At 35.4% G+C, this 19,412-nt stretch overlaps 2 protein-coding genes across 5 annotated transcripts; one reads left to right on the forward strand and one right to left on the reverse strand.

The window, feature by feature from the left end:
• The first annotated feature begins 32 nt into the window (after positions 1-32).
• On the forward strand, positions 33-5,952 carry GLRX2 (glutaredoxin 2). Of its 3 annotated transcripts, none has more exons than XM_026853740.1 (4): positions 33-108; positions 453-522; positions 1,971-2,147; positions 2,697-5,952. In XM_026853740.1, the coding sequence occupies exons 2-4, from the start codon at positions 460-462 to the stop codon at positions 2,814-2,816; spliced, it is 360 nt and encodes a 119-aa protein (XP_026709541.1). In that variant the 5' UTR covers positions 33-108; positions 453-459; the 3' UTR covers positions 2,817-5,952. The 3 variants fall into 3 exon arrangements, with proteins under 3 accessions (XP_026709541.1, XP_026709542.1, XP_026709540.1); XM_026853741.1 differs by lacking the exon at positions 33-108 and adding an exon at positions 118-315; XM_026853739.1 differs by lacking the exon at positions 33-108 and adding an exon at positions 118-311.
• TROVE2 (TROVE domain family member 2) lies at positions 4,438-17,506 on the reverse strand. Of its 2 annotated transcripts, XM_026853737.1 has the most exons (8): positions 16,913-17,506; positions 16,182-16,402; positions 15,794-15,940; positions 14,211-14,348; positions 13,164-13,280; positions 12,330-12,443; positions 11,791-11,937; positions 4,438-10,551 (listed from the first exon to the last, which is right to left on the reverse strand). In XM_026853737.1, the coding sequence occupies exons 1-8, from the start codon at positions 17,487-17,489 to the stop codon at positions 10,399-10,401; spliced, it is 1,614 nt and encodes a 537-aa protein (XP_026709538.1). In that variant the 5' UTR covers positions 17,490-17,506; the 3' UTR covers positions 4,438-10,398. The 2 variants fall into 2 exon arrangements, with proteins under 2 accessions (XP_026709538.1, XP_026709539.1); XM_026853738.1 differs by lacking the exon at positions 4,438-10,551 and having other exon boundaries at positions 11,797-11,937; positions 12,337-12,443.
• Between the last annotated feature and the right edge of the window lie 1,906 nt (positions 17,507-19,412).

A 19,412-nucleotide genomic window follows, 5' to 3' on the forward strand; every position in this document is an offset into this window, starting at 1 on the left:
GAGCCGGGGCCGAGTCCGCGGGGCCGGCTGGCTTTCTTCGTGCCCTTTGGAGGGAGGCACGCCCTCGGAGGAACGGCGCGGCAGGGTCCGGGCCTCGGGCCCCGGCAGGTCCGGGCCTCAGAGCCGCACGGCTGCGAGGAAAATGAGCGTGGGCCCTTCAGTTAGAGTCGGGTCGTGACGCTGAATTGAGCCCGGTGTCAGATTTGTATCTGAATTAGCACTGGGAGGACAAAAAATATTTTCCTTGTGAAGGCAACTGGTTCGATTAACCTTACAGTCTGCAACAGCAGTCTGTTTTCCTCTTTCTGCAGGCATGTAAGAGCTAGTATGACTGTAGGTACCTATCGCAGCCAAAATGAACTTACACGTAATGGAGCTAGCCTTTAATTTGTGAACTATAAAATGTGTCACTTGTTTGAAAGCTAATATATCTGACTTTAATTTCTTTTTAGTTTTAGAATGGGTAATAGCCTGCCTACTTCTGTAGGACTGTCTAATGATGCTGCTGTGAATCAAATACAGGTAACTATTTATGCAATTCTTACTTGTTTCCAACATTTCTAAAAGCCATAGTTACTTCAGAGCTCTTCTGATTTATACAAAGAAATTCTGTAAATAGTTCTGCATGTTGAACCAGATTGTTGTATTTATTAATTAATACTGACAGCACTGTTTATCCATAGCCCCATAACTTGATCTTCCTAGGCTGCATTCATTATAGTTTTTTCAGATCTCTACACAAATGCAGTACTGTTGTCAGCATTGGGAATTAAACCTTGTAAAAGGACTGATATCATGTAAAATAAGTATTTCAGAAATTGTTTCTTAAAGCAAATATATTGATACTAAATCACAGCCTGAAATTACCTTGAGTTTACAGTAAAGTAATAGGGGTATTTCTTTCTCCCCCTCAGAACCCTTTTTGTCATTCTGCTTGCCACCTGCACATCCTGTCTGCCTTGCAGACAGTGAGAGCTTTACGGAATAATTAAAGGAGGTGCAGCCGGTTTGGCAGACTGTAGGAGGTCTGTGACTGCAGAGCAAAAGAGGGTATGGGTCGGCACTGTTACGTGGCAGTCATACCACGTGCTCCACAATCATTCTGCTCAGTTTTGGAGTAAGGTGCAGGTCATACACAGCTTCATTGGTGCCAGCAGTGCAGGTAGAGATTGTTGATGCCAACTCTATTTCTGTGCACCCACAAGATCATAGCATTCCTGAGTTAGATATTGCTGTGTTAACTGATTCCAGGTATTCTACTGAAAGAATACAGCATACCTTTTCCTGAAAAGCTTAAGTGGAGCAGAAGTCACCTTATCTTCCATGCAGTTCTGTGCACTGCTGAAGTTGCACCTCACTGCCTATTGCAAATCTTGCACAGATGCTCTTTGGGATCTGGCCAAGTGCAACTGCACATTTTGAGGTCGAGTCTGACCTTCTTTGCAGTAAGGGACGAAGCAGTTTTTATTGTGATGTATGGGGCGCATCCCCAAAGGAGGTGCTAGGCCACTGCAGAGGTCTTCAGAACAAATGTGGGGTGGGTATGTTTTGCACCCACCATACAGGTGATAATACCTTCTTGACAAATGCCTTGACAGGAGTCACTGTTCTGCTCCTTGCTTTTAAAGAAAAATAGTTCATTCCTTGCCTTAAGATTCTTGTGGCTCTACATTAGAAGTAGGGAAAATTTAGAAGCTAAACTAGCTTTTTATTTTACCTTAAAAAGCTGAGAATAAAGTACAGTGTTTTGGAAGATTCTTCTGAAGTAGCCAGTCATCACTGCAGCATGTCTGGAACTCCTCAACTGTCCCCGTTAAAAATACCTCAAAGATTTTTACAGAGTAATTTTCCTGTATTTGTTACCATAATAGCAGGTCTTTAACTTATGTCTTTGTTTTCATGACTGTTCAGTACTGTTGAAATACACTGACTTAAAGCATGCTGACCTGAACATTCTTTCAAACATACAGGAGATTATTTCAGACAACTGTGTGGTGATTTTCTCTAAAACAACATGCATCTACTGCAAAATGGCAAAAAAACTTTTTGAGGGTATGAATGTAAATTATACAGCTGTAGAACTGGACATGAATACAAATGGAAGTCAGTTCCAGGACATTCTTGAACAGATGACTGGTGGCAGAACAGTAAGTATATTTTCTTACATGTAACAAGCGAAGTAAAAACTTACACTACACACGTTCCTCATGGGTTATGACCACATCAAGTTCTTTTTTTTTTTTTTTTTGAGATAAAGTAATTTCAGGATATTCCTAAATTAAAGATAAGGTACCGCAGAAGGGCTCTGTACCATTTCTTGCTCTTGAGACCGTCTAGCTATCCCCCTGGGGTGATCTTTTCCATACAGCCACTCTGAGAACTGAAGTATCAAAGTCAGTTTTCATTTATATAGGTATATTTAATCCATTGTGTTTTAACACTTATCTTGTCATTTCATTTTATATACTCGCCTCAATTATTTGAATTTATTACAATCTCTCATACAGTGACTTTATCCCACTTTTGAGGGGTATGTGTAGTTTCCCATCTCTAAATATTATGAAAACAGTTGTACAGTAATATTAAGTATGCTGTATAAATATTAAATATCATGTATACTAGAGTCCACATGAGCTTGCTTAGATTTTTACCTCTTTTCCAAGAATTAACTAATGCAATTTTCATTTTCTTGATAGGTCCCAAGAGTGTTTGTCAATGGGACTTTTGTTGGAGGTGCTACAGATACTCAGAGGCTTCATGAGGAAGGCAAACTGCTTCCATTAGTTCATCAATGTCAAGTGAAAAGAAAACCCTGAACAGCCATCTAGATTAGCTTAGTCTTCCTTTGTATAAACAGAATTTCAGAGAAGTTAGAAGATCACAAAGATACACTGCTTCAGCTGGACTCCAACTTCAAGCCATGGATTCCTGAATCATATTCTCTCACAGACTTGGCAAATTACCTCGTGTCTTTGCCTCAGCTTTACCACAATCAAAATGGTAATAAAAACCACTGTGTAACTTTTGGGGCTCTAAGTGTGAGATAGTGATGTAATTTAATTGCTATTACATCCTAATCCTAGGCTTCAGAGAAGTATAGACTGTACAAGAATCCTGTCTTCTTTTTTTCTGCTAATTAGTTTGCTTGCAAGCTTTATTCCAACACTTAGAGGAAGTGGTCAGTTTTAATTTAATGGTTCCCTTAAATTTAATTCTTCTCTGAATGTCTAATTGTAATCATGAATAAAGTTTGAAGTAAACCAGGTTTATAATGATACTTCTGTATGCATGTCTGCCTCTTACATTTCAGCATGTCATCACCTAGCTAACAAACTGTATGCCCAGTTACTACCAAAAAGGGAATAAAGATTCTTGCAGCATTAGAGGGGTAGGTAATTGCTTTCATCTCTACTCTGCACTGTGAAGTATCAGTCTATATGTGTCATTCAGGAATATCGTTCTTGGGGAGCCAGGCAGCTCACTGTCACTAAATTCGGTGGCTACAAACTTTGTTATGATCAATCCAGCACTATCATGAAACTTAAGACCAAGTAAAATTAGTCTAATATGCATAGAGTTTATTTAGTACTTAAATTCTACAGTCGGAATGCAGTTTGCTAGTGATTTTAACTTGCAGTTAAATGTCTAAAAGAAATGTCTAAAATTCAATAGTTTCAGTACAATGTACATCCAAAGCCAGACCAGGCAATGCCAAAACTCTTTGTTATTTCAAGAAAGTTCATATGCAAGTAGAAAATTATCTCTCATTCCTCAGTAAAAGAGACCATTACACTACTAAAGGTGCACAGTTTAGAATAAAAACATTAGTCAATGAATTTTTACTCACTTCTAAGACTCTTATTATTTCCATTGCTTTCAGCACTGCATGCACCTAAACTACTTTTTTCCATTCAAGGCAAGAAAGCATCACCTTGATCTTCAACTCCAGGTAACTAGAGTATAATTTAAAATTTGACAGCTTCATTTTTGTAATGCGGGTTTCAAATAAGTTTAACCTGCCTCATTTGGAGAAAATTTTTATTATAGAGTTGCCTGCACTGTGCATCTTTAACGTGTAATGAGCTAATTAAACACACTGACCTCGTTACATTTTTATTATTGCAGTTTACTGTATTTTGCTAGATTCACCACTGCCTTATTAAAATTTTGCTTACAAGATCACACTCATCAAGGTAAACACACACAAATGTGCATCTCTCTCTAAATGTATACTTAATAAATCAATTTATTTTGCAAATACAATGGTAACCAAGTATTCTTTTTCTCTGTGTGGAATTCTTAGGCCAGTTATGTTTTCTCACAAAATTAACAACAATTTTGTACCTGAAAGATGGTAAATCCATCATGTAAAAATAACAATATTATGCAAAGGAATTTTTCAATGACCTTTTCATTTTGTTCCCAGTTTTTTAAAAAAAAAAAGTCCCAAAACAGTAGTCTAAAATAACCCTTTGAGTTCTATGTTTCTGAAGTCCCAGGGCATTGTCACTTAAAGCACTGCTCTATTCCAACTGTTGAGAAAACATGCTGTGTGCCTGCAGATTCAAGTGAGTGCCCATTTATTAAAGATAGTCTTAAGGCACTCAAAGGGTTAATTATGCTTCTTTTTTTTCATCTTAAGGCTCCCCATCCAAATAGTTTCTCATTAATTTTCTTAGAAAGTAGCAGCAAGATGTGCCTTCATTACTGGATGGCACAAAGCCATGTTATGTTTAAGTTATTTAAACATGATATGGCGGTTAAAGTGTGGTTCTACTCTAGAAAAAAAAAAAAAAAAAAAGACTCAAAAAATAGTCATTAAAAATTTCCATATTTTTTGCTTAGCATTGTCTCCAGGACAAAGCTGTTTCTCTTAAAAATAATGCTTGTCCTGGAATCTGAATGTTAAGAAGTATCAGCAAAAAGATCTTGTACTTAGATTTAAGATGTACCTGCTCACTCAGCTTAAATCCTAAAAGCAGGAGAAGCTGGAAACAAACATCAAGTTAGTTAACTAAGTGGGTAGAACTGTGAATGTGCCCATCTGTTGCTTCTTTATACAGAATCATTTTTAAAGAGTAGAACTGCACTTTTATACAAGAATGTAATAGAAAAGACATTTTATTTGTGACTAGTTGTGCTTAACTCTAAGAAGCTGGTAACATTAGGAAAACATTGTTAATGAAGCATTTGTAAAAGTTCTCATACCACATATATATATGCAAATATATATATATAAACTTAAATTCAGAATGCAGAAATACCAAAACCATGCTTTACAGTATCAAAATTATAAATCTAAATGTAAGCACAGTTAAAGACACCATACCTTCTGCTGAAATTAGGTCATCTTAAATCTTACTTCTCAGAGCAGCGCATATGTAATACAGTGTCCTAGTGTTTTACCTTTCCCCCATAACCTTTGCTCAGCAATGTTGTACACCATACTGTATCATGGTAAGATGAAATCTCTACCATTCCAGCAGTAAAATCATTAAAACAGCTTACTTATACAGCATATTTGTCTGTGCTGAACCACTGCAAATAGCAAAATAAACCTATAAACTGATGGAACACTTAAAAAAATTTCAAAGCACAAGCAAAACAAATGATTCTTTGCTTAGGTTTACTTCTACATACTATTATTTGAAGATATTTTGCTAATCAATACTGCAGAGAAGCTGTCCATCCAGAATTAACAGCAGCTTGATAATATTTAACAGAATGGAAAGCTCCAACCCACTGAACTAATTTAGAAAAAAGCTTTAAATTTGAAAAGCCAATTTTAAGCAGTTACTTTATAAAGATAAAGCCATTCACAGGCAGATGTTGGACTTTTGTAAGTAAACAAAGTATACTTTTGTCAGTCATGTGTACACAGAGTTTTACCAAAATCTGATAGATATAGCAGATTAAATGTTTTATAAGAGATTTATATAATGAAAAGAAAAAGAATTATCCAGTTTTTAAAATTAAGATAAATACTATGACATCAGTTCTGGTATAAGTTATTTAGCTAAGCTATCATGCTCAAGGACAGCAAGGTGGCCAAAGAACAGAATAAAAAGAAATAAATGGACGAGAGCTGAAAAGAGATGAAGTGAAAAGAGATTCAAGTATAGGCCTGAGGTAAGAAGGAGATGGGAAAGGAGAGAAAAAAAGCCAGCATTAACAGAGGAAAGGAAGGGCAAAGCAAAACAGTAATACAAGAGTAAAAAAAAAAAAGGAACCAATACTAATGCTTCTGGTATGGTGGCTACGAGTCAGATACGTGATTAAGCAGCACAGCATTTTGCAACAGAGAAAAATATTTTCCTAGTGTTTTTACAGATAGAGCCATTATTAAAATACATTTCCAAAACTGCTGGTGAATATATACTTGGTTGAACAGCCTTTTTACAGCCATACCCATTTATGGACCTCAACTAAACAACAGTGAAAAAGAACACAACCTCCCTAGTGATTTATGTTTAACAAACAGGTTTAACAGTGGTTTTAAGCAGCGAGATATTTTAGGGCCAGTTATTAGTGCCCTCACATAGTGGGCACTTAGGGTTGCCCTGCTGACTGCAGATCTACACCTACTTTTAGGCTTATATTTTTAAACGTATAGGATTGTAGGTAAAGACCCCATATTTTCCCTGTAATCTAATTCTACAAGCATCCCAAACTCTCCTCTTTCTCACTATAGGCTTAAAATTCCTGACACGAAATCCTGTTTCTTGGCAAAATTATTACTGTCTTTATTCAATTTATTACACAACACTAACGTATGTATTGCATGATTTCGAAGAAATCTTGAGTGCCTTCCACTCTCTCCACATTCTTTATGGTATCCCTTCCATCAAGAAACCTGATCTCTGATGTTCATTCTTTACAGCCCTTAGTTACAGAAGAGTGTTTTAGCTCTGCTGTGCTTCCATTACATCCTTTTCTTCTTCCTCAAAGCTAAAGTGCCTGAACATTATAGTCTTACACATAATAGTCTATTATTTAAGTACTGTTAAGGGGGTCACAGTGAAATGGTAGCCAAACTGAAAGCCTATTAGTTCTGTTAGGTTATCAGGAAACCTGTATTCACCCAGTCTACAGCTGAACTCTGCATTTAGACTTTATTTTAATTCATGTTTTGAATAACATTATCTTTAAACTTGTCCCTGTTCAATTTTTACTGGTAAACTGCAGTGCACAGTTCTAGTTCCATTTTTGTTTTGTTGGTCAAAGTGTTCCTCCAATGTAAACACTATTAACTTGAAAGAGTCAGTGTGTCCTCTTTGGGAAAGGGTAGGTTATTCATTGTATACTGAACTAATGCTTAAGCTTAGCAACTTTGTCTTAGCTCACTTTTTTTTTTTTAAACATTAGAGCAATGATTGCCTCTTTACAAGTTTAGATATCATTTTGGAAATTATCAGTTTAATAACTAAAATCAGGACAAATTTATGTTATAGCAAATGAGTAATGCTGTCTCCTAAAATTCAGTATATGGGCAGATAAAAAAAAAAAAGTCTAAGGAAAACAAATATGCAACATCATTCTTCTATGCCCCTTACTCTAAGATAACAACAAAACCAAACAGAAAATGGTAGAAACAAAGGTCAACGCACTAAAAAAGTTAAGCTGTCAGCATTTACTTCAGTTTCTCCTCTCTGTGAAAAATCTTAGAGGAACAGATGACAACATGATCTCATTGGTCCTAGTTTTACATCGGATAACCAAACCACTTAGAATATTCTATTTCTAACAAGATTTTTTAGTACAGAGATATGGTAAATGTTTAGGATCATACTATGTACTCCAGCATGGAGGACTATCTTAAAAATGGTGCATAGCTATCCAGTGTCAATAGATACAGGGTGCTACTTTTTCTATAAGTTCTAATGAAAAATTCATCTTCACTTACACTCTAGTTCAAGGAATTATATTTCAAACTGGACTGCTTTCAAAGATGCAACACTACTATAACTGTTCATTCAATTTGTTAGTAACTAGTCTAATCTTTTACTTGCAGTAAATTTGGGCAATTGACTGCACAAAGTTACTTGAAATACCTGTTTAAGTTTTCATTTTATATTTAGTTGAAAATATTTCCTATTACTTCACAAATACTACTCCAAATAAGAAAAAGTACTTGCAAAAGATACTTAACTATCAGTTATTTTCAACATCTCTAGCTTAGCAGGAAACACCTAATCAGATGTTTGACTACTGTGTAATTTAAAACACATTACTACCAAACCAACCCCAAAACATCAGTGCATTTACTTGAAGTAATTATTAACATGTATTGAGCAAATGAGTTTACTCTCCATATTCATGGTGTTTCTTTAGAAAGCAGACTAAAAGTGGCAAGAAAATTTTCATAAGAAATGGCTAATTTTCTTTTTCAAACTCAAAGTGCTATGTCTCAGCTTTTGTAGGAACACTTGTTTTTTCTAGGTCACCTGACAAGCTGGTGGCAGTCCTGTATTCTTCAAGCATTCCATCAGAGCTATATCATAAGAGCAGTGATAATTCAGAAGTAAATACATTTATGTCCACTGAAAGGTATCATTCCTACCAGCAGTTCTTTAAGCCAGGGTTTTAGTGTCAGAAAAGGCTTCCCTCACTGTTTTGATTTATTCATTAAGGTACAGTATGAGTATGTAGCAGAATACCTTCAGTAACATGTAACCTCACATTTTAGCACCAAAAGAGATATCCATCCTACAGTATATGAGCTTTGAATTTATAATCAATATGTAATGTACGAGGCATAATGAAAAGGGTTACAAGTATCAAAAGTATATGAACTTGAATTTTACATTTAAAAGCTTGGGGTTTAGGCAGAAAAATATGGTCTTACATGTAATTTACCACAACTGCGTTATTTTTATAAATCGTAATTATTTTCAAGTTAACATCAAATTCACTGTTTCAAACAGCCAGAATTAGCATAAAAGAGGCTTACATACATACATCGTAGGGTAAATTGTAAAAGCATCACTAAAAATCCCTTTCTCATCTTCTAAGATTGTGATTGACTAAAGAGATCTTTTAACTTCCCCCCTATACACACATACACACAGAGAATTAAATACACAGAATATACACATTAATTGCTATCAATTCCCATTCCAAAGTGATGATATTCACTAACTTTCTCCTTATTTACTCACACTCTTACTATCGGACTAAAAAAAAAATTTTAAAAAATCCAGTTTCAATCTCTTCCTAAACAAGATTTTGATAACATGAAGGAGGCAACTGTACATATCATAAAACTTTTAAGCATTGGTCACTATAAACCGGAGGTAGTTTTGAAAAATGTTAGCTTGGATTAATTTATGAAATCAGAAGTAACATTAATCTACAAAAAGATTTTAAAAAATTAAATACTCTCCTGTTAGGAAGATTGTTTCTGTATCATTGTATACATTCTTTTGAAGAAAATGTAGCTTTTTGTTTCTGTGAAGAAAATGTAGCTTTTTGTTTCTGGTTCTCACCCCTCAGCTTTCAAGGGCAGCCAAGACACATGCATTTGCTGATATTCCTCACTAAAAGGGTGCTGATACTTCCTGAAGTTATAACGTGGACTGAATGTGGATTCTCAGCCATTTCCAAGGTCCTTTTCTACTGAAAACAGGTTTTAGTACTTCCTGTAAAGTCTACTAATTTTAAAATAGTGCTTCCAAATCTGCATCACACAGAAATTGCCCCTCAATTTACCTAAAGAGGATTACAATCCTGAAAACCCAGATAAGATCTAGATACAAAGAGATTAACATGAGCTCTTCCACTTTCAGTTTTATTAGTATAAAATTTCACTGGGTAACTTTTTTCCTGCACCAGTCACATGGCCCTACATGTGCCAGAAAATATTTCTTCTGTAGATTTGAAGTGTAACAATGGAAACTGCTGAACCTTAGTAATTTGTTTAAAATACAAGTATTTTTAAAAGACCAAAGAAAAATCCCTCTCAACAAAGTTGCTGTTAAACTGACATTAATAAAAACACTAAACCCACTTTTTTTTTTCTCTCCCATCCTAAGAGTAATTAATCAATTTATTCCTGCAAACAAGCACGCCACAGCAACAGAGTGGGGTGGCGGGGTGGGAGGGGGAAATTAAAAATCTCTCAGTATTTATAATCTATTATAAATGAAATTAAATTATGTATTGTGTAACCCTGTAGCTACTTTTAGCAAACTTCCCACTGTTATTTTAAATTTTGCGCATCAGGAAAAAAAGAGAAAAGAGATTTCTCATCTGCTTTTCTTGTTTTCCCTTCACAAAAAGGTAATAATCTGATATGTATATAATGTGCCATATTATAATAAAGTGTATTTGGCTGGGAGTTCCCAGGGTGAAGTCTGCTGCCAGCAATGGACTCACTGGGAAGAGCAAATGCCTAGAAGATTAAATCAAATCCAAAGTAAAGTTTCGAATAACATCCAAAGCTCCTGTATCAAAGCCACATATATCCAACATGCCTCTGTCATCTGGATCTGCAATTGTAAAACCATTTGAGGTCATTCCGCATACAATCAATTTAGCAGGAATACCCATTTTCTAGAGGAAGAACAAGAAAAAAAAAGATCAGAACACACGTATACAGTAACTTAAACATGCCAGAGAGCCAGAACTTGCTATCTTGCTTGCATAAATTGCTACCTGAATAGGCATACCAACAGAAACTAGGTATGTCATAACCAGAATTGCAGACTACCTGTTAAAATGGTACTTAATCTGCAGTAGATGTATTTAAATCAATGGAAATATTTACAGTGAGGCATATTAACACAACTTTCCTGCACTACTAAGGTTCATAGATTATTTCAAATGCAAACATTGCATTTGCTATTCTGCAGTTCAGTCTGGGAGAAAACATTCAATGATAATTATCAAATCATCTAACAAAGTCAAAGAGTGTGTTTTTGTCTAAGACAAGTATTTCCAAATGTTGGTTGAACAACTGTGGCCTGGACAATTCTGCTAAATGAGCTGAATCTGCAGGTTAGTAACCTGTAAGGTTAAAGCAAAGTAAGTGGCATGAAGGCCAGAGTACAGGAACTCTTTGTTTAAAGAACAAATCTAGGCACGAGAGCTAATCTCAACTAAGAAAACTAAAACACAGTAGGCAGCTTAAAGATTTTTGGTATTGATTTCTGCTGGGTGGACATGATATTAAGATTCATGTTCATACATACATGCTTGCCAGAAAGTAATTTTGTATTTTAAAAAATAGTTCCTTTAAAGAATAAAAGATTGTTTGCTGATTAAATAAAAGTTTCTAATGGCAGTGTGCTCCAAGAAGCTATTTTTCTTAGTTCTATTTTAAAATTATGAAGCTGCACAGCTTAGAGTAGTAGCCCCTTTAAAACATAATGAACTTTCTTGACCAGCTTATCTACAAGCTCATTTACTTCATTAAACTTTGCGGTATCTACTGCAGACATCAAAGTTAAATTTAATTCTGTGATCAAAATTTTATTCTATACTTAATTAATTATACATAGAATGCAGAAATTCATATATTCCTTGAATACCAAAGAAATTGTCATTGATACTGCAGTACACCAAGCAAGGTAGGATAATTGCAAATCCTTTCAGCAATTCAGTGGTTTTAACTAAGCACTTTTTGTGCAATATGTGCACTAATTCTGCCCAACTGCAGAACATATCCGTTTTTAACAATATGTAATTATTTACTGAAAAAGCCACAACTAATTCAGTCTCTAAAACTTTTGTAGAAATGGTATTTATTTTGTACTGTATTCATCAATTATAAACCGTCAGAAGCATTTTTACCTCTCTGTACTCTCTAAGAGCTGTTGCAGGATGAGTATTTCCAGCAAAGGTCTCATTATCAGTAAATACAATGAAGACATCAGCAGCTGTCTGAGTTTTTTGAGCCCATATCATTGGAAGGGAACAATCAGTGGTACCCATTGGAATCTTAAAAAAGTAAAATATACATGGAACACATTAATACAGAAATCAGTAAACCATGGAAAAATTACTTTTTATGTTATCTTCATGTTTTATCACACCCAGAGGCTTCTTTGTTAAACAAACAGTTCACTTACTAATTTCACTTTGGTTTTGTCTAGGACTTTTTTAATATTTTTTTCAAACTCACTGCAACCTAACACTGCCATTCTGAATTGCAATGTTTAATATCTGGCAGTTGAAATAATGACGTTTGCCAGACTTAAGGGAGAAAAAAAATTCCAGTATTTTACTATATTACTATATAGATACTATAATTTGTTACAAAGAAAATACAATATAACTGCTGAGACTTCGAAACTCTGGGGTTAGCAACACTTTTTTTTTTTTTTACATACTTCATACATTTTCACTAATACTTGAGGTAACGTCATATCAGCTGTCACTGGGCAAGGGACGATTTCATGTGAAAAGGCAACAGTATGGGAATCCTTCTCAGTACGTGCTACAACCTGAGAAATAGGAAGACAAAAATAATTTAGTTATAATAGTCAGAATTTTTCATGTCTGAATCAAGGCATTCCCTACCAAACAGAAAACATATCCTTTCGTATTTAAGTCACCATAGCTCTTCATATGTACTAACGCTTCAATCTTCACTTTAAATATTCTGTAATATTACTGCAAGTAAACATTGCAAAAATCAAAGCTAAAGAACTGCTCTAATCACTGTCTAAAGATACATCCATATTTCTTCTCTCCCCTTCAACATAAAACACCAAAAAATTTTTAAACACCAACAAACGTTTGATTCCTTTACACATAAATACACAAGAAGCTTTAGAATATCAAATTGAAGGGAAAGCGATTGTGATAGGCCATATTGATAACTCAAATGCACGCAGTAATTATCCCAAAATTTCTTATTCCAATCTGTATTATTCTATGAATACTTCTGCAAAAAATTAAAATGTATTTTCAGCTAAGACAAGTGAAAAAGCAGCCTTGACCCCTGTGATTCATACTGGAAACCAATTTCTTCAAATTGATCTGTCTGAATTTGTTTGCCATTAACATTAAGCATGTGGTCTACAAGTGAGGCAAAAGATTGCATCTTCTGTACCCCAAAAATATTATATATAAGTTTCCTTCTAATTTCTAACAAGCTTTAGAGCGCCTTTGTAGCAAAAGAACAACTCAAGCTGTAATATATAAAAAGTTTAATCCCTCACCATACACATTGCTGCTGCAACCGTGCTAGCATTGAGCATGCTGCCCAAAACTTTTTGTGTCATTGATGCACTGACATCAACTGCAAGTAAGAAGCGTTTTCCTGTTGGTTCAACTGTCTAAAAGGGAAAAAAGAAAATAAAAGAAAAAAGGTACTGTTGGAAGTGTGGGAAAAGCAAAACAATGAAAAATCTGTAAAACACACATTTCCTTGACACATGGTGCCCAGAACAAACCCAGGACAGGATGGAGATCCAGTGATTTGTGTTTGTAGTGGTGCCAAGGAGGAATGCAAAGTGAGGTGGAGGCTGCATGGTCCTGTTCTTCCACTCTTCTCAAGGACAGATTTAGCTCCTGCTCTTCCCCTTCTCTCAAGGACTCTTTTACAGCCTTGTCTCTCATCCTCCCTCTTCTCCCACAAAAACAGCGCACCCCTCACACCAAGGAATGTGCTGTGTCATTGTTCAAAAGATAATGGCTTGACCACAGTCCCACCCACTCACACATACATACATAGATAAATACTACCCTGAGTTTGCATCTAACTCGGAGGGACGATAATCTGATACCAAGTCAGAGGGACAGATTGATGGGTTTGTGCTCTCGCCCTTCCCCAGAAAGGGATGCCTTTTCGAAAGATTTGAGCCCTTGGCTACAGCGAGTGATTACCCGGGAACTAAGTGTGTGTGATTGCAATAATTTTTCATCTGTGCGTAGTGCTATGTAGCCAACCTGCAGTTTAGGGCATTTATCGCAGGCAATCTTAAAGAATCTGTAAATGTTGCATAAGAATAAACTGTACTATTCATGAACCCGACAGCTTCTCTTGAATGCAACCTACAGAATATGGGCTGTTTGTGCATCTGGTGCCAGGCCTATAGTTACGGCCATAACTGGCATATATCTATTAAGAGATAAATCCAGCTGCCCCTCGGCCCTCTAATCTCTGAGGAATGTTATCCACCCAACAAACTTTTCTTGATCATTTTATAAGCTTTCAGAAAACAGAGAATTTTTAAAAAGCTTAACAAATTGAAAAACTATATTACCTTGAAAGTTTTGTAAAATGAGGCATCTAAAGCTTCTAAAATGTCTTCATCAGGACGCCACCAAAGCTTCCCTCTGCTTCCATGTCCAGCTTTATAAGTTTCTAATGCCACCAAAATATGGAATGGATGTATTCTACCCTATAGGCAAAAAAAAAAATATCAATAGTATGTTTTTCATAATCTGAACTCCTTAAAAAACAAAACAAAAAGAGCAACAAACTAAAACTAAAATCATGCTACAAAAATCTCTCGTTTAGCATACTGTTACTTTGAATTTAGTACATTTGAAGAGCTCATGCAGTCTTTACACAGCTGTTTTATGAACTGATGCTTGTCACAGTTACTGGTAATGGACCCCATTCCCTTTTCAGAATCCTCTGATCAATTACAAATGTCATCTTATGCCACCAGCAGAATTATGGTGAAAATTCACAGCTTTATCTATGGTTGTCCGGTGATATTTTCTATCACAGGCTTACACTAAGAGAAAGTCCCTGACCTGCTGAGAGGAAAGGAGTTGAGCTAGGAAAAGAACAAACTTAAAACCAGCTTTGTTATCAGATACACTAACACTGGACAAAGAAACTATTTTCAGAATATAGCATTTATTTTCCTTTTACTGCAAGAGGACAGTCCAAACATTTTCTTCTTTTTTTGCTTTCCCTACATAAATCAAATCAGTGGCTGCCACATGTTAAGTATTCTAAATCACATCATCACTTTATTGATTTATGAACATTTTGTTATCTTTTTCCTCAAGGTGAGTTTCAGTCATTAATCACTACTAGCAGCAAACCTTAGGACACCTGAATTGCTTGTCTACTGTCTTTCTTCCATCACGGTACTGTGCCACCATCTTTTCTCTCCCTTCTCCAGTGCCTCAGTAACTATGTATGATTAAAGAAGAAACCAAAGAAAGGGAAGAGCGGTTGGATGGAAAAAAAAAGACCTACCGTTGTTCTTGCTGATTCAGCTATGGTCTTGAAGAACTTAAACGTCCTGATTTTAATCCCCCCAATTCACAAAACTATTAAAAAAACCTCTTCTATATCTCCCATTAAATTCCTGAAAATGTTGTTCTCCCTTTGGGGAACCCTGTTTCCCTATTATTTTCTTACCTCTTTGATGAATAGTAAAGCAATCTGAAAGGAGAAAGTCTCCTTGGTTCATCTTCTTTTTCCTCTCAGCTGCTGTGGTAGTTTTTTCATTCACTTCCTAAGATGCTACACAAGTGACTTCCAATCACTTTTTAAGCCTGCATTGATGATTCTAAATTGCAAAACTCAGAAGCAATGGGCGAACCCAAAAAGCAAAGCTTGCCACAACCCTAATTTAAGAAAAGATCCTAGCTGTCAATATACTTAAGTTGTAGAAAAATTTCAGAAATAGAGGGGGTTTGGAAATCAAACAAAAAATGAAAAATGCAAGTTTTCAAATCAAGGTGCAGGTATTCCACTGCAGTTTTTTAAAGCTTCCTCCAAAGAACATCCCTTTTACTTTGTACAGAGGTTGCCTGAAGAAATAAAATTTAGGAAGAGACTAAAACCCAAAAGGGCTGGCACTGATTAAGAAGTAGTTCCTACCTTTTTTAGCAGTTTCTCATTTCTCAGTCTTTCACATACTATTGCCACTTCTGAACCTCGAGGTTCAAGCACTGAATTTGCTGTCAGCTTTCCCAAATTTCTCAACAATACAGAAATGGACATCTCCTTCAGCAATGCCTTCCAAACCTATGATCAAAGAAAGTGAAAGGAAAAAGGCTATGAGATTCCCGAACTACAAGAAATTATATTTGTACGTTAGTGTATTTTAAAATAAGTGTACAAGTTACATGAAGATCTTAATTTTAAATAGCTACTTGGGTAAATAACTTGAAAAATAGCATAAGGTCTATCTTTAATAGAAATCGAGACTTCAGACTCTGAAAAGTGTTGCTCTGAAGAAAACACGAAGCTAATCAAGTTTACCCACCTCTTTAGATTTTAGATGGTTGGTCAGGAGATGCTCTCTAACTAGGCCATATTCCTCTATTAAATGAGTAACTTCCAATTCATCTTTTGTGCGTTTTACCTTCTCCACAGCTTCCAGATACTTTAAGAGTTTTTCAGTCTCAGCAGAAACTGCTTTGTCTTTATAAGACTCTTGGACATCTTTCCACCCTTTGGTGATATATTTAGTGACTATAGCAATTCCTATTGAAAAGAAAAATATTTTCCAAGCAGGATTATTGTCTTTATACTGGCATTTAATATTCTAGAAAGCAAATGAGTTAGCTGGTTTCATTTTCAGATCTGCCAATGTGCTATAAAAAAGGTCAGCCCCAGACAGCTTAGAGCATTAGTTTTAATTACTGTATTATTCTCCTTAGAAGTAAGGAGCCTAATGCATTTGAAACCAACAGATCTTCTCAAATAATAAAAAAGTGTTATTTCATCATTTGTAAGAAAATCGGAACAAATTGAGGGAATTGAATTATTTTAGCTTTTCTTGACAGAAGGAAGAAAAAGAACAAACAAACTCTGTTTACCTTGAAGATAAACAGGTCAATTTTTGATATGATCACTCACACTTTTAAGGTGCAATTGACAGGATACCATCAATAAGAAATCAGTCTACAATGGTACCTGGGTTTCCAAAACAGTTCCACAGTAAATATAAAAGGTTTAAAAAACAGTATTTTCAAGTAAATAAAAATTTATTACCTTCAGTGGCAGGTTTTAGGTGGGACAGCCTCAGAAGATCTTTATGAGACCAACCACTTTGTTGTTTATATTTTGTAACTGCTGAAGCAACAGCCATGCCATTCTTTCCATTGTACCAATCTGCAACAGCTTTCCTCAGTGCACGGCCCCACATGCCACATTTCATGCCCTCTTTCAGATCTTTCTTGAATTGGATGAAAGTAAAGAGATGGGTTGGTATGCAACACACCTCAGAAACAGCTTTAAATGCTGCTTGTTTTGTTTTTGCATCAGAACACTGTGAGCAAATTGCAAGAGCAAAAAGCAGGGGCTCCTGTTTTGCTGCTCTGCCTTCTTGACTAAATGTTTTTATTTCTTGAACAACTTCACAACCTCTGCCCTCTTCAATTAGTCTTACTAAAGCTTCTGCATTTTCAAAGCCCAGCTTCTGCTCCTTGATGCAATAAGTACCACCTTCTGAACCAAAACACAAGAAACGTTGCAGTCGATTCATATCGGTGACATGCCACACATAACCATTTTCAGAGTTCGGCACCTGCTTTTCATTCAGGAGTTGCACTTGGTTTTCCTCCTCCATTGTTTACACTTCCAAGAGGTCTGTTGAAAGAATAATGAAGTTTATTAAGAACTACCGTGAAAATATGACTATTCTTTTTATCACTTCTTAGCAAAGTACATATATATTATCTACACACTTGTAATTTTTCCTGTATAAATGTAGTAAGAGTGCAATAATACATATCAGTCAGGGGAAAAGAAACCAAAAATCTCTGAGTTAAAATGGTGAAAAATTTATTTCCTTAAAATCAGCTTCAAAATCCAAATTTAACCCCATTAAGTGGCACACAGAAAACATGGCTGGCATTACGCCCTTTTGCCACTAATACATTACACCACTTTCTTAGGTGGATTTTTGGATTGTGTACTAAATTGCTCAAAACTCAGATCTTGCCCTACTCTATTTTGCTGAAGAACTGGTAATACTGACCAACTGAAGAAGCATGATGCTAAAACAAAGAACTAAAATACTGAAAAACTGCTTAGCAGGTTCCAGTGAAGAGAACAGCCTTTTAAGAGACAGTAGTTCAAGAAAATATTATATTTATTACAAGTTCAAATAGTCTGCTCTTTCCAGTGAGATCCAAGAAAACACACAGACACAAGTTCTGTACTGCTCTACATTTGAGGTTAAGAAGCAAAGAACAGCACAAAAATTCACAATCCTTCAGGTCTTTACACATTCTTGAGTTGCAAGAGAGTTCAGCTGTAATATTTATAGGCAACAACACTGCTCTTACATGGAGAACATGTAACATGGTAAAATTCAAGCCATAACATTTAAACTGAAATAAATGCAGGTGAAATGAAATTAGCAGGGTAAGGGGAAAAAATTCACCATCATCAGTATCTCCAAAACATTAGTATGACAACAATAAATTCTGTTTTCTCAGTTCTCACCAAACAATAAAAAGCCTCTAAATAGCACCAAGAGGTCCTATTGAAAAAGAGCATCAATAATCCGTTCCATCAAACTGCACATAGATCTTAAAATACATAAACACTAAAGTCTGAGAGCACACAAAAGACATTTCAAAGAAATCCTCTTTATTTTTTTAAATATTGAAAATATCAACCTTTGACATGCTTGCCTGGATACTGAAGATAAAAGCCAGTTTGCTTAATTTACCAGGATAAACTAGCACAAATAAATGTCACTAATGTAGACATAGATCTTTTTCTCCCAGTTTAAGTAACACACTAATTTGCAACCAACTTCCCTATTTTCTCTGGCACAGACTTTTCCTTTCTCTGAAAGGGACGAGAAACGTACCCTTCCTCCATTCTTGCCTATCTACCATGATGTTCTGTCTGCATCCAGAATTAAAGAATAAATAATCATCACTGCTCCTATTATATTCTATATGCTGCTAAAATAATAAAAATAGAAGCCATATGCTGATACATGGTTTAAAAATGCAGGTCTCAGTTAAAAAATAACTAAGAAATATCTTTCATAGCATTATTCAGAGCACCAGTGCTCAGCTATTTTTCTTAGTGCTTAAATATTCTAATCATGTTTCCTGCCAAACCAATTTAAATACACATCATGGTTGAGCCGACTTTTTCACTGACATCTGAAGCATGCAAATACAGTGAAAATAACAAGGGTGGCATTCACAATGCATGAATACCATATCAGTACATTTACATGTCTAAATACATTTTATTTCAATTAGCTGGTTTCATTAAACAGTAGGTAGTGTTTCATAATAAACATACAAAACCCAAACAAAAAGTCCTGCAATCACTGTCAGCATCCATTAGTTTATTTATCAGAAAAAAAAATGGTACCTGGAAAGATACTCACAAACACCATTAATTTGAAGCAAAAATAAGAATGGGAACCATAAAAGATCATGCATGAGTAAAAAGATCTCCATATACATGAAATCTTGAGAATAATTTCTTGCTGCATCTTTCACACCCCTGCTATAATAAA

The sequence above is a fragment of the Athene cunicularia genome (assembly GCF_003259725.1).
Source record: "Athene cunicularia isolate RWA chromosome 8 unlocalized genomic scaffold, athCun1 chr8_part1, whole genome shotgun sequence".
Lineage (NCBI taxonomy): Eukaryota > Metazoa > Chordata > Aves > Strigiformes > Strigidae > Athene > Athene cunicularia.

Bases quoted from the DNA above. Each gene is read 5' to 3' on its own strand.
- GLRX2 (XM_026853740.1), top strand. From the start codon at position 460: ATGGGTAATAGCCTGCCTACTTCTGTAGGACTGTCTAATGATGCTGCT. The intron at 523-1,970 runs GTAACTATTTAT...TCAAACATACAG, and splicing joins CTGCTGTGAATCAAATACAG to GAGATTATTTCAGACAACTG. The intron at 2,148-2,696 runs GTAAGTATATTT...TTTTCTTGATAG, and splicing joins AGATGACTGGTGGCAGAACA to GTCCCAAGAGTGTTTGTCAA.
- TROVE2 (XM_026853737.1), bottom strand. From the start codon at position 17,489: ATGGAGGAGGAAAACCAAGTGCAACTCCTGAATGAAAAGCAGGTGCCG. The intron at 16,403-16,912 runs GTAATAAATTTT...TCTTTTCAATAG, and splicing joins CCTAAAACCTGCCACTGAAG to GAATTGCTATAGTCACTAAA. The intron at 15,941-16,181 runs GTGGGTAAACTT...CTTTGATCATAG, and splicing joins ACCATCTAAAATCTAAAGAG to GTTTGGAAGGCATTGCTGAA.